The sequence below is a fragment of the Ahaetulla prasina genome, chromosome 7 (assembly GCF_028640845.1).
Source record: "Ahaetulla prasina isolate Xishuangbanna chromosome 7, ASM2864084v1, whole genome shotgun sequence".
NCBI lineage: Eukaryota > Metazoa > Chordata > Lepidosauria > Squamata > Colubridae > Ahaetulla > Ahaetulla prasina.
The window spans coordinates 69,907,767-69,920,329 of NC_080545.1; the positions used below are offsets into that span (position 1 = coordinate 69,907,767).

Genomic DNA, 12,563 nt, shown 5'->3' on the forward strand with positions numbered 1-12,563 from the left:
CTGTCTCCGTACTGTATCCGGGCCGGAAGCCGGACTGGAACGGGTCTAGATAGACAGCTTCATCCAGGTACTGGGGTAGCTGACATGCCACCACACTCTCTACAACCTTCGCCGTGAAGCGAAGATTGGAGACTGGCCGGTAATTCCCTAAAACAGCTGGGTCCAGGGAAGGCTTCTTGAGGAGAGGTCTCACCACCGCCTCTTTCAAGGCAGCGGGAAAGACCCCCTCCCGCAGAGAAGCATTTGTAATCCCCCGGAGCCAGCCTCGTGTCACCTCCTGAGTAGCCAGTACTAACCAGGAGGGGCACGGATCCAGTAAACATGTGGTGGCATTCAACCTTCCCAGCAACCTGTCCATGTCCTCGGGAGTCACAGGGTCAAAGTTATCCCAAACCACCTCAACAAGACGTGTCTCGGAACTCTCACCTGGATCTACCCAATTTTGATCCAATCCTTCCCGAAGCTGAACGATTTTATCGTATAGATAACCATTAAACTCCTCGGCACGCCCTTGTAAGGGGTCCTCCCGCCCCTCCTGTTGAAGGAGAGAGCGGGTCACCCAAAACAGGGCGGCCGGGCGGTTATCTGCCGACGCAATGAGGGAGGAAACGTAGGAACGTTTCGCATCCCTCAATGCCACTAGGTAGGTCCTGCTATAGGACCTAACTAGTGTCCGGTCAGCCTCAGAACGGCTGGATCTCCAGACACTCTCTAGGCGTCTTCTCCAGCGTTTCATCTTCCTCAGCTCCTCGGAGAACCAAGGAGCTGGTTGAGACCGACGCCGGGTCAGAGGCCGCAAAGGCACAACACGGTCCAAAGCTCCAGCTGTGGCCTGTTCCCAGGCCGCAACTAGTTCTTCAGTCGTGTCGTGGGCCAGGTGCTCGGGAAACAGCCCAAGCTCCGTCAGGAACCTCTCTGGGTCCATCAGGTGCCTGGGACGGAACCAACGCATTGGTTCCGTCTCCCTGTGGTGGTGGGTAGCGGTCAGAAAGTCTAGGTGAACGAGAAAATGATCTGACCATGACAAAGGTTCAACAACTAAATCATTCAAAACCAGATCATTCAACCACTGGCCAGAGGTAAAAATCAAGTCTAGGGTGCCTCCCCCGACGTGGATAGGGCCATCAATTAATTGAATACTTAGTGCGCCTTAACTCAGGAATAGGGGTTGCTGAATGAGAAATCTCCACTATAATCAAAATTAGCAGCAATGGAGATATATAGACAATTCTCGCCTGTAGTCATGAGATTCACTGGCCATCACTTGCTATTCCATATCTTAAATTCTCTGTAAAGTTACATATTAACTCTCTAGAATGCTTGTGGATTATAAGATGAATGTTAAATTATCTATTTCTGTTCTTCTCAAATGCAGAGTCCTCCCAAGGGATCCTGTGGATATTTGTTTCCTGCCCCCTCCTTTTTCTGCCATGGACAATTTCAACTTCTCCACCACAGTGGCTTTTTGGGAAGAAAATTCAACAACTTCTGGTACAGCCTTTCTTTCTGGAAATTTATCCCTAGCTTCTAGTCTAGGCCTAGATATTAGTGGTGTCCTTATTCCTCTGGTATATCTCATTGTCTGTGTTGTAGGACTAGCTGGAAATTCTCTAGTCATTTATGTGGTTTTGTGCCATTCAGTGAGTGAATCAGTGACTAACATCTATATCTTCAACTTGGCACTGGCAGATGAACTCTTTATGCTTGGCCTACCCTTCTTGGCAGCACAAAATGCTTTATCATATTGGCCTTTTGGCTCATTTATGTGCCGTCTAGTGATGGCTGTGGATGCCATAAACCAATTTACTAGTATTTTCTGCCTCACCGTGATGAGCATTGACCGCTATCTAGCTGTGGTGCACCCTGTGAAATCCTCAAAATGGCGGACAGTCCGAGTCGCTAAGACTGTCAGTGCCACTGTGTGGGTAGTCTCATCTGTGGTGGTACTGCCTGTGGTAGTGTTTTCAGAAGTCCCTCATGGTATGAGTACATGCCACATTAAATGGCCTGAGCCTGCTTCAGTATGGAAAGCTGGTTTCATCATCTACACAGCTACACTCGGCTTCTTTGGGCCACTGCTGGTAATCTGCTTGTGTTACCTGCTTATTGTTGTCAAGGTTCGTTCATCAGGCAGAAAGGTGCGAGCAGTGACAGCTAAACGCAAACGCTCTGAACGGAGGATCACACGCATGGTAGTAATTGTGGTGGCAGTCTTTGTACTCTGTTGGCTACCTTTCTATATGCTCAACATCATCAACGTCATCTGGACTTTGCCTGAGGAACCATCACTCTTTGGTATTTACTTTCTGGTTGTTGTCCTGCCCTATGCCAACAGTTGCACCAATCCTATCATCTATGGCTTCCTCTCCTATCGGTTCAAACAGGGTTTTCGCAAAGCCATCTTGAGACCCTCCCGCCGAGTGCAGAACCAAGAAGTAGCCATGGCAACAACTGCAGATAATATGATGGAGGAGGAAGATGGGGAGGAGGAGGAGGAAGAAGAAATGTTAGCTAAAGTAAAGGAGATCAGCAAGATTACCCAAAATGGTAATGGAGGACAGCAAGAGAGTGAACCTGCCAGTGAGCCAGGAAGAGACAGTGAACACAAGCCAAATACTGAAGAGCCCATAAGTGGTGAGAAGCCCAACATAGTTAACATCAGCTGTTTATAGTGATTGGAAAATGGATCGCTCTATCTTTCTTCTGAAATTGCCTGGCAGAGACTAATAATATTTTTTAAAAAAAAGAACAATTCATAAATCAAGGAGTTTTATAGTAATAATCAGTCCTGTGGTGTCTTTTTTGAAACAAGGTACTCTACTAACATGACCATAACTTTTTTCTATAAAACAGAATAACTGAACAGAACGGTATTTCTGAGAATAGAGTTGACCCATTATTGAGGTTAGAAGTAGGGATAAAATTGTCCTTGTTCTTTGCAAATGCTCAGAGATTGATAATTGGAATCAACTGCTAAGCAAAAGTTCAACTAAATTTCCCAGCCCCTCTAAGGAGAACAAACCTAGAAATCCACTCCACAGGAAGGCTAAAGCTACTTTTATTGAGTCCAGCTATAACAACATAAGCTTGCATGCCTGATTGTACCTTCTCCTCCTTCATAGTATTTAGTTAAATACGAATACTGAGGCATTTCCAAATGTTATCTCATTGCAGAATTCAAATATGTTGAATCCCTTTGGCCTAGGTTCCCTCATATCTTGTCAAGGTCATCTTCCTTGCTCCTTACAGATAGACAGAAATCTATTTACAATTAGGCCTAGTACATCACGATGTCAAAAATCTGGATCCTTACCACATGGCAACAAGGAAACGTAGAAATGTCTCTTTTTTGCCTTCTAATGGTTATTTTGGGGTTGTTGGGTTGTTGTTGTTTTTTTCTGGTTTTTTTTTTTGCAATCTAATATGCAGTATTTGGATCTCTAAAGGAAATGTTTTTAGATATGGAATAACTGTAGTTAGGGGGAGTGATGACTCAGTAGTTAAAGACGCTGAATTTGTCAACAGGAAATGGGGAGAACTCCTGTTACTTGCCACAGTTCCTGCCCCCCCACCAGCAGTTTGAAAGCATGCAAATGTGAATAGATAAACTTTGGTGGGAAGGTAACAGCGTTCCATGCACCTCAGTGTATAATCATGCTGACCACATGAACACAGAAATATCTTTGGACAACGCTTGGTTCCCTCTGCTGAAAAATGAAAATAAGTATGCATCCTACAATCAGACACAACTGGATAGGGGAAGCCTTTACCTTTATTGAGTGTGACTGCACATCAATGGTACCTCAAAATAACCATCCCTTCAAAATCAAAAGCTTCTTTAAAGTGCTGCTGAGAGTTACAACGAGTGGAACCTGTGACAAACTGGAAATAACATTCCTGCTTCAGAACGATATTGGGATAACAGGAGTGTTATCTATTCCATTAGCCACCTCCAAAGTGCCACCTCCCCATTGGGACCGAACGATATTGGGCTACCTTGCTGACTGGTTATTGCAGTAAAATATTTTTTTTTAAATGTAAAGGCCCACACCTGCAATGTCGTCTTTTAATAACATGCAAACAAAAAATGAGATATATTTGTTTTTAAGAAACACTAATATCCAGTGTTTTGGATAAACAATTCATTTCAGGAAGCAAATACAATAAACATTTTTCCTACCAGCATATTAATTTATTATTTATTTATTTATTATTTTATTTATCAAACTTGCATATTGCCCATCTCACCAAAGGCAACTCCAGGCGACTTACAGACATTAAATAAAATGCATTATAAAACATTAAAACAAACATTAGGATCTTAAATTTAAAAATCAATTAAAATAAAACCAAGCAGGAGGGAGAAGGAGGGAACAAAATGTACTCAGGGAGAAACAGGAGTGTTATCTATTCCATTAGCCACCTCCAAAGTGCCACCTCCCCATTGGGACCCCAGGTTATTTGGCACAGCCATATCTTTAAGGCCTTTTGGAAGGGCAAATGGGTGGGAGCAGATGTGACATGGGGAGGGGGGAAATGCTCCAGGGGATGAGAGCCACAGGAGACAAGACTTTTCTTCTGGACCCCACCAGCCAAAATTCCTTGGCTGATGGGGTCCGCAAAATGCCCCTTCTGCCGGTGTGGGTGAAGTGGCTAATCCCATCAAGGTGAGCTGGTTTCTCAGATAGCCATGGTGTGGAAAGTTTTAAAGGTAATAACCAACACCTTGAAGTGGACCTGGAAGCAAACTGGCAGATAGTACATCTTACAGAACAGTGATGTAACATGGGTCTCTCTAGGGTCCCCAAGAACTGCCTGCACTGTTGCATTCTGCACCAGCTGAAACTTCTGGATACCCTTCAAGGGTAGCCCATGTAGAGCACATTGCAAGGAGGATAATGCTAGATCCCTTACTGGATCACATTGCCATTGGTCCAACAAGATTATATCTGCTGTGTGACCACTGCCCTGACTCAGGCCCAAAATAATCTGGGATAGGCCCATGGTGGGTTGGAATCTTCCGGGACCATAAAGCCTGGGAACTTCACTGCCAACCCTGAGAGGACCTGAAGCAGCTCAGGCAGGGAGATTGCCATGCAACAAGGAGGCTGGTACATTAGCAACAACCCCAACTGATCTGATGAGGCCAGCTTCAGAAACATGGTCTCACAACCAGAGACTTGGGGACCAAAGCTCTGAAAATCAAGAGCTACACAGTTCAACCTGAGCAACATGATTCTGGTGAAATAGTAATATCCCCTTTTTTCCTCTCCAGTAGTTCTTCTATGTCTTTCAAGGTTATAAAATAGATTATTGTATTAACGTTCAATAGAGAGATGGAAATGGATGCACTGGGAATAGTTACAACTCCCCACAGATATGCGATGCTGTCATCTGTACTTCTTTAAACTTTGTTGACATTTTTCAAATCAAATTGCCTGAACCAGAATCTTCCTAGTAAGCTGAAATTCGATAGTAACACGCTTCCTACAAGGAAATTGTCATTTCTTGCATTTCTACCTGTTGTGCAGATATTAAAAGCAGAACTTCTGAAGTCATGTAACACACATGGGACCTTACATACAAGGCTTAAAAAAAGATGGGAGGGTGGTCAAGTAGGCACACAGTCCCATCTTCCTCAGTTGTAATAGGGCTTTATTTCATCTTTACACCTTGAACTTTTCCATATCTCTGGTTGCTAAAATACCCTCCTATAATCCAGATTTCTGTATGTGATTTTGGACACCATCCTAAAGAGGAGACTTTGGAAGACATGAGAAAAAGAGAGCATATAAGATTCACTTCATCTAGTGGGTTTGAAGTGACAAGAAGGGATTTGAGGAAAATATTGTACTTGTACAACAATCAACTCAAAAATATACCTTTTTCCCACAGCACAGTTTGAACACTTAACATGTGGTCAATTTCTGTCTTTGAGACTCCAGTTAAAAGGAATCTGGGCATTTCCTGCATCTTTTCAATCTTATAATAATTAAAAACATCTGTGTGAGGGACCCTGAATACATCAAAGACATAGGTTTTATCTGATGTAAAAGCAGTCTTTGTCATGCATTTTATCTTGCTTTTGGTTGTGGAGGAAGAATATGCAGACACACCCAAACAGAGAGCCCATAAACATATAAATTAAAATGGATAATTTACTCCATCATATCCCAGCCTCTTAAGATAGATAGTTAAGGGGTAATGAAAATAAAAAAAGAAAAGAATATCACATGCCTTTTCAAATGTGCCTATAGGTAATGCGAAGTTGCTAAAATGGTGGCATTTTCACATTACTTAAAAAAACAGATTTGGTTTTGTTAAGTCTTAAAGCAGGGGCGCTATTCAACAGGTTCTGATAGTTTCTGGAGAACAGATAGTGGAAATGTTGAGTAGTTCAGAGAACCAGCAAATAACACGACTGGCTGGCCCCAGGAGTGGGGTGGGAATGGAGATTTTGCAATATCCTTCCCCCAGGAGTGGGGAGGGAATGAGATTTTGCAGTATCCTTCCCCTGGAAAGGGGTCGGAATGGAGATTTTGCAGTATCCTTCCCCTGCCCTGCCCACCAAGCCATACCAAGCCACGCTCACAGAACCAGTAGTAAAAAAAATTGAATTCCACCATTGGTCTAAAGGAAAAATAGTGATCAAATATGTGTCCTGACCTGCACTGCCAATATAATTACCATGTTGGACAATATTGTAAGAGTTATCAGCTGGGTATGGCATTTATTGCTTATTGTAATTTTGGAAAGAATTCTGGGAACTACAGGAGCATAAAAGATTTATAAAAAGCAACTAAACTCTAATAAACCAAGAGAAAATTCAGTGGCTCTTATTTCTGAACAAGTAGCATACAATCATGCCTGTGGTATTGTTACGAGTTTTAAAATTCCACACTGCTAGTGTGAAACCTTGCAGCATCACAATAGGAAGGTGGCCGCTTCATTAGTAATATATTGCTATGCTGATCAGAAAATTGCTCATTAAAAAACAAAAGTTGTGACAGCAAGCTCCTAATTAAAATTGCAGGGGATCCCTGATGTATGTGGATGTCTGGAGGTCAAACACAAATTACTGTGGTATTTCACCTTGTGGTTCTATTCCCTAATCCCTAAGACAGCAACATGAAAACACCAAACACAGTTTGTTTCCTGCAAGTATCTTTTCACCATCTCCCAATTTGCTTTTAAGTTATGTTGGAAATCTGACAGGGACAGTATATCAGCTTAAACACTCTCACCAATTGTCCTCTGCAAGTCCACCCACAAAACATCAAACTGTCACCTGAGAGGTACAAAACTCCTAAGTTTGGCTTATACTTTGAAATTCAGCTGTTAAAAAAATGAGGGTTCTAAGTGCTTTGTCATCAATAGGCAACACTAGAGCTAACTTGAGGGTCTTGATACACAAATAAAAAATATGTCTGGCGTAGCTTCAAATACAGATCATTATGTATTTCAACATTCAACACTGTCAAATTAACTACTAAGACTGTATTACTATTCTTCTTTTCATCCTTACTAGTACCTATTTCTTCCCACTTATATCCATGTTGCTTGTATCTTTACAACTTGTATCGTTTTTATTGTTTCCTAGTATGATTTGATTGCTTATTAGTATCCTATGACTATCACTAAGTGTTGTATCTTATGATTCTTGACGAATATATTTTATTTTTTCTTTATGTACACTGAGAGCATATGCACCAAAGACAAATTCCTTGTGTGTCCAATCACACTTGGCCAATAAAGAATTCTATCTATCTATCTTCTGCCTTTGGATGGAATGGAATAGGATAGAGATAGGTAGGATAAGAAGATTGTTAAGTATTTACGTTTACAGAGAATGAAATGTTTCTCTTCCTGAATGGATTATAAAATAAAAGGGTAAAAAAGATAGATTAAAATAAGTTATTGCAGTCATAACAAGTCTAAGATAAGTGGAAATAAGTTGAAAGTAGAAAGGCACTTAATTTCACAGAGTTCCATTTTGGAATGCTTGTAACAAAACAAGACATATTCCAGAGCACTTTGTTTTAAAAGTGGACTTTATTTTAAAAGGTGCAAAGTTCCAAATTTCACCTGCACACCCCACCCTCACCCAGTACAAGACAGAGGATATCAAGGAACAAGATTCTCATAAACAAACCCTCACACATTTATTGATTTAAAAAAACAATTTATATAGCCACTCAGCACACTGAAGTGACTCTAGGTGGCATACAAAGTTAAAACTAAAACAATAGTGCAATTCAAGAAGCAAGATACCAACGAGATAATATACAGTATATCACGTGCATGGAATTAAAAAAAAGAATCATGCCACTTACAACACTGAAACGATAACTACACAAGCAGCCAACAAGGCTCACTTTACCTCCTGACTGCAATGCCTGGAAAAACTTTTAAGTCTAATGCCTTGAAAAAAGCCAACAAGGTTGGGGCAGGGGTGAAATTTACTTACCTTCACTACTGGTTCACAAATGTGAGTGTGCACGCCTCCTCCACACATGCGTAGAGTGTCAAAAACAGGACGTGATGACGTCTGGGCGGGTGGGTGGAGCCTCCCACCACCGGTGCTGCCGGTTCGCCCGAGCCGGATAGAATCGGCTCAATTTTACCACTGGTTTGGGCCATCAAGAACTTGTGGGTAGCACTGGGGAAGATGCAGCAACAGAGAAAGTGTACCACAAAAGAAAAAAGTATACCCAGTATTGCTGTATACAGTTCTAGCCTTTCCATATTCTCTGTATGTCCATGGAGAAACTGAAGGGGATCATTTCACCACACTTGATTAGAAGTTATTAACAGTGCAATCATCCAGTTTTCCTTTCGTTTCTTTTTTCTTAACCCCCCCTTTCCTTTTTCTCATTCATTCACTTTCCCATTCTATAAATAGATTAATAGCAATAACTGTCTGATATACCAGCTGTCATTCAAAGTCTTTTGTGACTATACATGTACAGCATCATTATGGATTCTGTAGAGAAGACTAATTTAAAAAACGGACAGAGAAAAAATCTGTTAAAAATCCTGCAAAATGCACTTGTTTTTCAGGGAGGGAGGGAGGGAGGGAGGGAAGGAAGGAAGGAAGGGTCAATGGTTTTCTCAGGAAATTAAAGCTCAAAATTTTCTCTATATAAATGAAATTACATATAGTTAATTTCAAAAGGATTGTACCTTAGATATTTCAGTCAATTTTGTTCGTTTGTTTAATGTTTATTTGTTCTATTAAGTAATAGAAAAATACATGAATATTTTTAAAAAGCAAATAAACAAAGGACATGAATTCTGGCACATAACTGCAGGACAAAATGTAGCAATACATGCTTTCTATCTGCACTGTGTCTTTCCTATGAAAGTGTATGGTGTTATATTGGGGATAATTTTCTTCCTTTCAACGTAGATTAGATGGAAAGATAGTGACCAGACAAAAGTCACCAAATAATGTTATTGTAACTTAGTGCAGATTTGAGCCAGGTTCCAAAGTCAAGATAATAGCGGTAACTGTGAGAGGAATCTTGGAGTCTTAGTGGATAACCAATTAAATATAAGCCAACAGTGTGTGATGGCAGCCAAAAAAGCCAATGTAATCTTAAATTGCATTAACAGAGGGATACAATCAAGATCAAGTGAGGTACTAATACCACTCTATAAAGCCTTAGTAAGACCACACCTAGAATACTGCATCAGTTTTGGTCACCACACTATAAAAAGATGTTGAGACTCTAGAAAAAATACAGAGAAGAGAAACCAGGATGATTAGGGGACTGAAGACAAAAACGTATGATGAGCGGTTGTAGGAACTGGGCATGGCTAGTCTAGTGAAGAGAAGGACCAGGGGAGACATGACAGCAGTGTTTCAATATTTGAGCGGCTGCCACAGAGACGATGGAGTTAAGCTATTTTCCAAAGCACCTGAAGGCCAGACAAAAAATAGTGGATGGAAACTGAACAAGGAGAGATTAGATTCAACCTGAAAATAAAGAGAAATTTTCTGACAGTGAGAGCAATCAACCAATGGAACAGCTAAGCTTGCCTTCAGAAGTTGTGGGAGCTTCATCACTGGAAGCTTTCAAGAAGAGACTGGACTGCCATCTGTCAGAAATGATGTAGGGTCTGCTTGGGTGGGGGGTTGGATTAGATGACCTACAAGGTCCCTTCCAATTCTGTTAATCTTTAAAAAATATCTATCTGTCTATCAGCACTATGAGTCAAAACTGCCTTTTTTTTGGTCTGAATTTAAGTATTAGATCACAGAAAAATGACAATCATGGTGTGTGTGTGTGTGTGTGTGTAAACTTGTCACCCACCTCTAAATGCCTCCATGGGTGTGTTTGAAGTCCTATATTGGGAAGTAAATTAGTAGCTTTGCATTTCTATAAAAAATACCCCTGGATGAGTCTGCAGAGTTCTGCCTTATGCTAGCAAGCAGTGGGTTGAAGCAGATCTCAGATATATATATAAAGCTGAAAGGTCTGTTACTCTCTATCTTCCTGACTTCTCCATCTGGACAAGGGTGAGAGAGCCTGGCGTGGGAGGTCGGGAGGTCGAGTGAACTGTCAGGCTTTTCTTGCTACATTTGACATTCACAGCTCCAGACTTTCACGTTCTTTGCTCCTCCGACCTAAATAGCCTTAAGGGTTCGATTTTGCTTACATATCATACAATACAAAAATGCTGTGGATGAGGGCAGAGGAAAATCATGCAGATTCACCCAGAGAGACAGAAGAGAACAGCCCTTGAGCAGCATTCTGGACATGTCCTCGTACTTACGCCTACCAGGCCAATACGGAAAAATATATATACTTTAACTTCAGGTACCGAAGTTGAGAGAGATAAGCATATCAGACCCTCCAGGATGCAAAGGGATTTTTAAATTAATTATTATCAGCGAGTGACCACAGCTGCTACTATAGCAGCCGGCTGCAGTGCCTCTTTCCAGCTCTGTTTGATCAAGGCCAGGCTGCATAGAAACAAGCAAACCAACCCCTCTATGTACACTCACACGCACTCGCACAAAAGCACGCGCACGCACACACACACACACACATTCTTTGTTCTATAGGCAAAAGCGAAGGAGCAGAAAACGTCTCTCTCTTTTTTTTTTTTGCCCACGTCACTAAAAGTTTAAGCTGGCCCACCACTACCACCACCCACACAAACTACACAACTGCACCATACTTGCATGCAAACAAGATTCACCCACGCAGCACACGCACCACGTAGCACACATTCCAACTGCCCGTACCCACAAAATTAATTAGTCACATCTTTTCGGCACAGGCTGGCTTTGCAACCCCTCAAGCTAAGGCTTGAATGCCTTTGAAAAAAGTCCTTTGCCGGGAGTCTCAAGGAGGGGAAGGGCAAAGGAGTGGATTGGATTGGATTGGCCTGGCACCCACGTAAGCTATTTCTATCAAAACCTCCGTTGCTGGTCTTCCTTGTTTGCTTTTCTTCAAAGAGCATGGTCCTATAAAGAAGGTCCAGCCAGCAATAAGTACAGCCTGGGAAATAAGGATGGGAATTGTGAGTTCGAGTTTGATTGGAAAAGAAGGAAGAGATTTTAGGGCTTCCTGTTTCGGAGAGAAATCACGTTCCCTCTTTCCTCCCCAAGATACATTGGCATATCACTGTTCTGTAAATGCCGGGTGGAATTAAAACTCTTCATCTGCTTGATTGAGTAGAAAATATGCAAATATTTGTTCTTTGCTTTCTCAAGTAAAGGCTATGCAGGGACCTCATACTGAGCATCTGGCTCCCACTTCACTTCTCAAGCCCATTATGCAAAACCAGTGCACGCCCAGATACTCATTGTGTGTGCCAGATGTCAGAAGTGGGGGAATCTGTAGACTTCGTAAGTTGCCAAAGTGCTTCCTTTACCATTGAGGCTGATGGGAATTATAATTTTGTAATAACTCGAGGAACGCATCTTCACTAGAGTCTAACACTGGAACATCTCGGGATGGAGGCACCATTTCCTTTGGCCCAACTCTTTCCATGGCCACCTGTGAGAAGCAGAAATCTGAAATATTATGCCTCACAATCACCACATAATAGATGTAGTATTGGAATATATAACAAGGGTACAGCTTTGGGAAGAGTTGGAAATTGTTTTCAGGAAAAGAAAAGTGATAGTACTTATAATGATGATTAGCTTTCTTATCACAGAGAAAGCCTCTTCGAATGTTAAACAGTTGTGTGGCAGGCAAAAATGGTTAGTGGAGGGTCCTTCATATATAGTCCTTGGATCCTCTGACTTGCACTTAGAAACTGAAGCTCAAACACATTTGGAGGGAGTGATGGTCAAGAAAGAAGAATGAAATCATTAAATGCATCAAGAATCATAATAGCAATAGCACTTAGACTTATATACCGCTTCATAGTGCTTTTACAGCCCTCTCTAAGCAGTTAACAGAGTCAGCATATTGCCCCCAACAATCTGGGTTCACTTCAGTGGTGGGATTCAAAAGTTTTTACTACCAGTTCTGTGGGCGTGGCCTGGTGAATGTGGCAGGGGAAGGATACTGTAAAATCTCCATTCCCACCCCACTCCAGGG

General features: G+C 41.7%; 1 protein-coding gene across 1 annotated transcript; it reads left to right on the forward strand.

Annotated features, from left to right (window-relative positions):
- The first annotated feature begins 1,430 nt into the window (after positions 1–1,430).
- SSTR3 (somatostatin receptor 3) lies at positions 1,431–2,672 on the forward strand. Its single transcript, XM_058191131.1, has one exon. The coding sequence runs from the start codon at positions 1,431–1,433 to the stop codon at positions 2,670–2,672; it is 1,242 nt and encodes a 413-aa protein (XP_058047114.1).
- Positions 2,673–12,563: the final 9,891 nt, after the last annotated feature.

Coding starts and splice junctions, on each gene's coding strand:
- SSTR3 (XM_058191131.1), top strand. CDS start 1,431: ATGGACAATTTCAACTTCTCCACCACAGTGGCTTTTTGGGAAGAAAAT.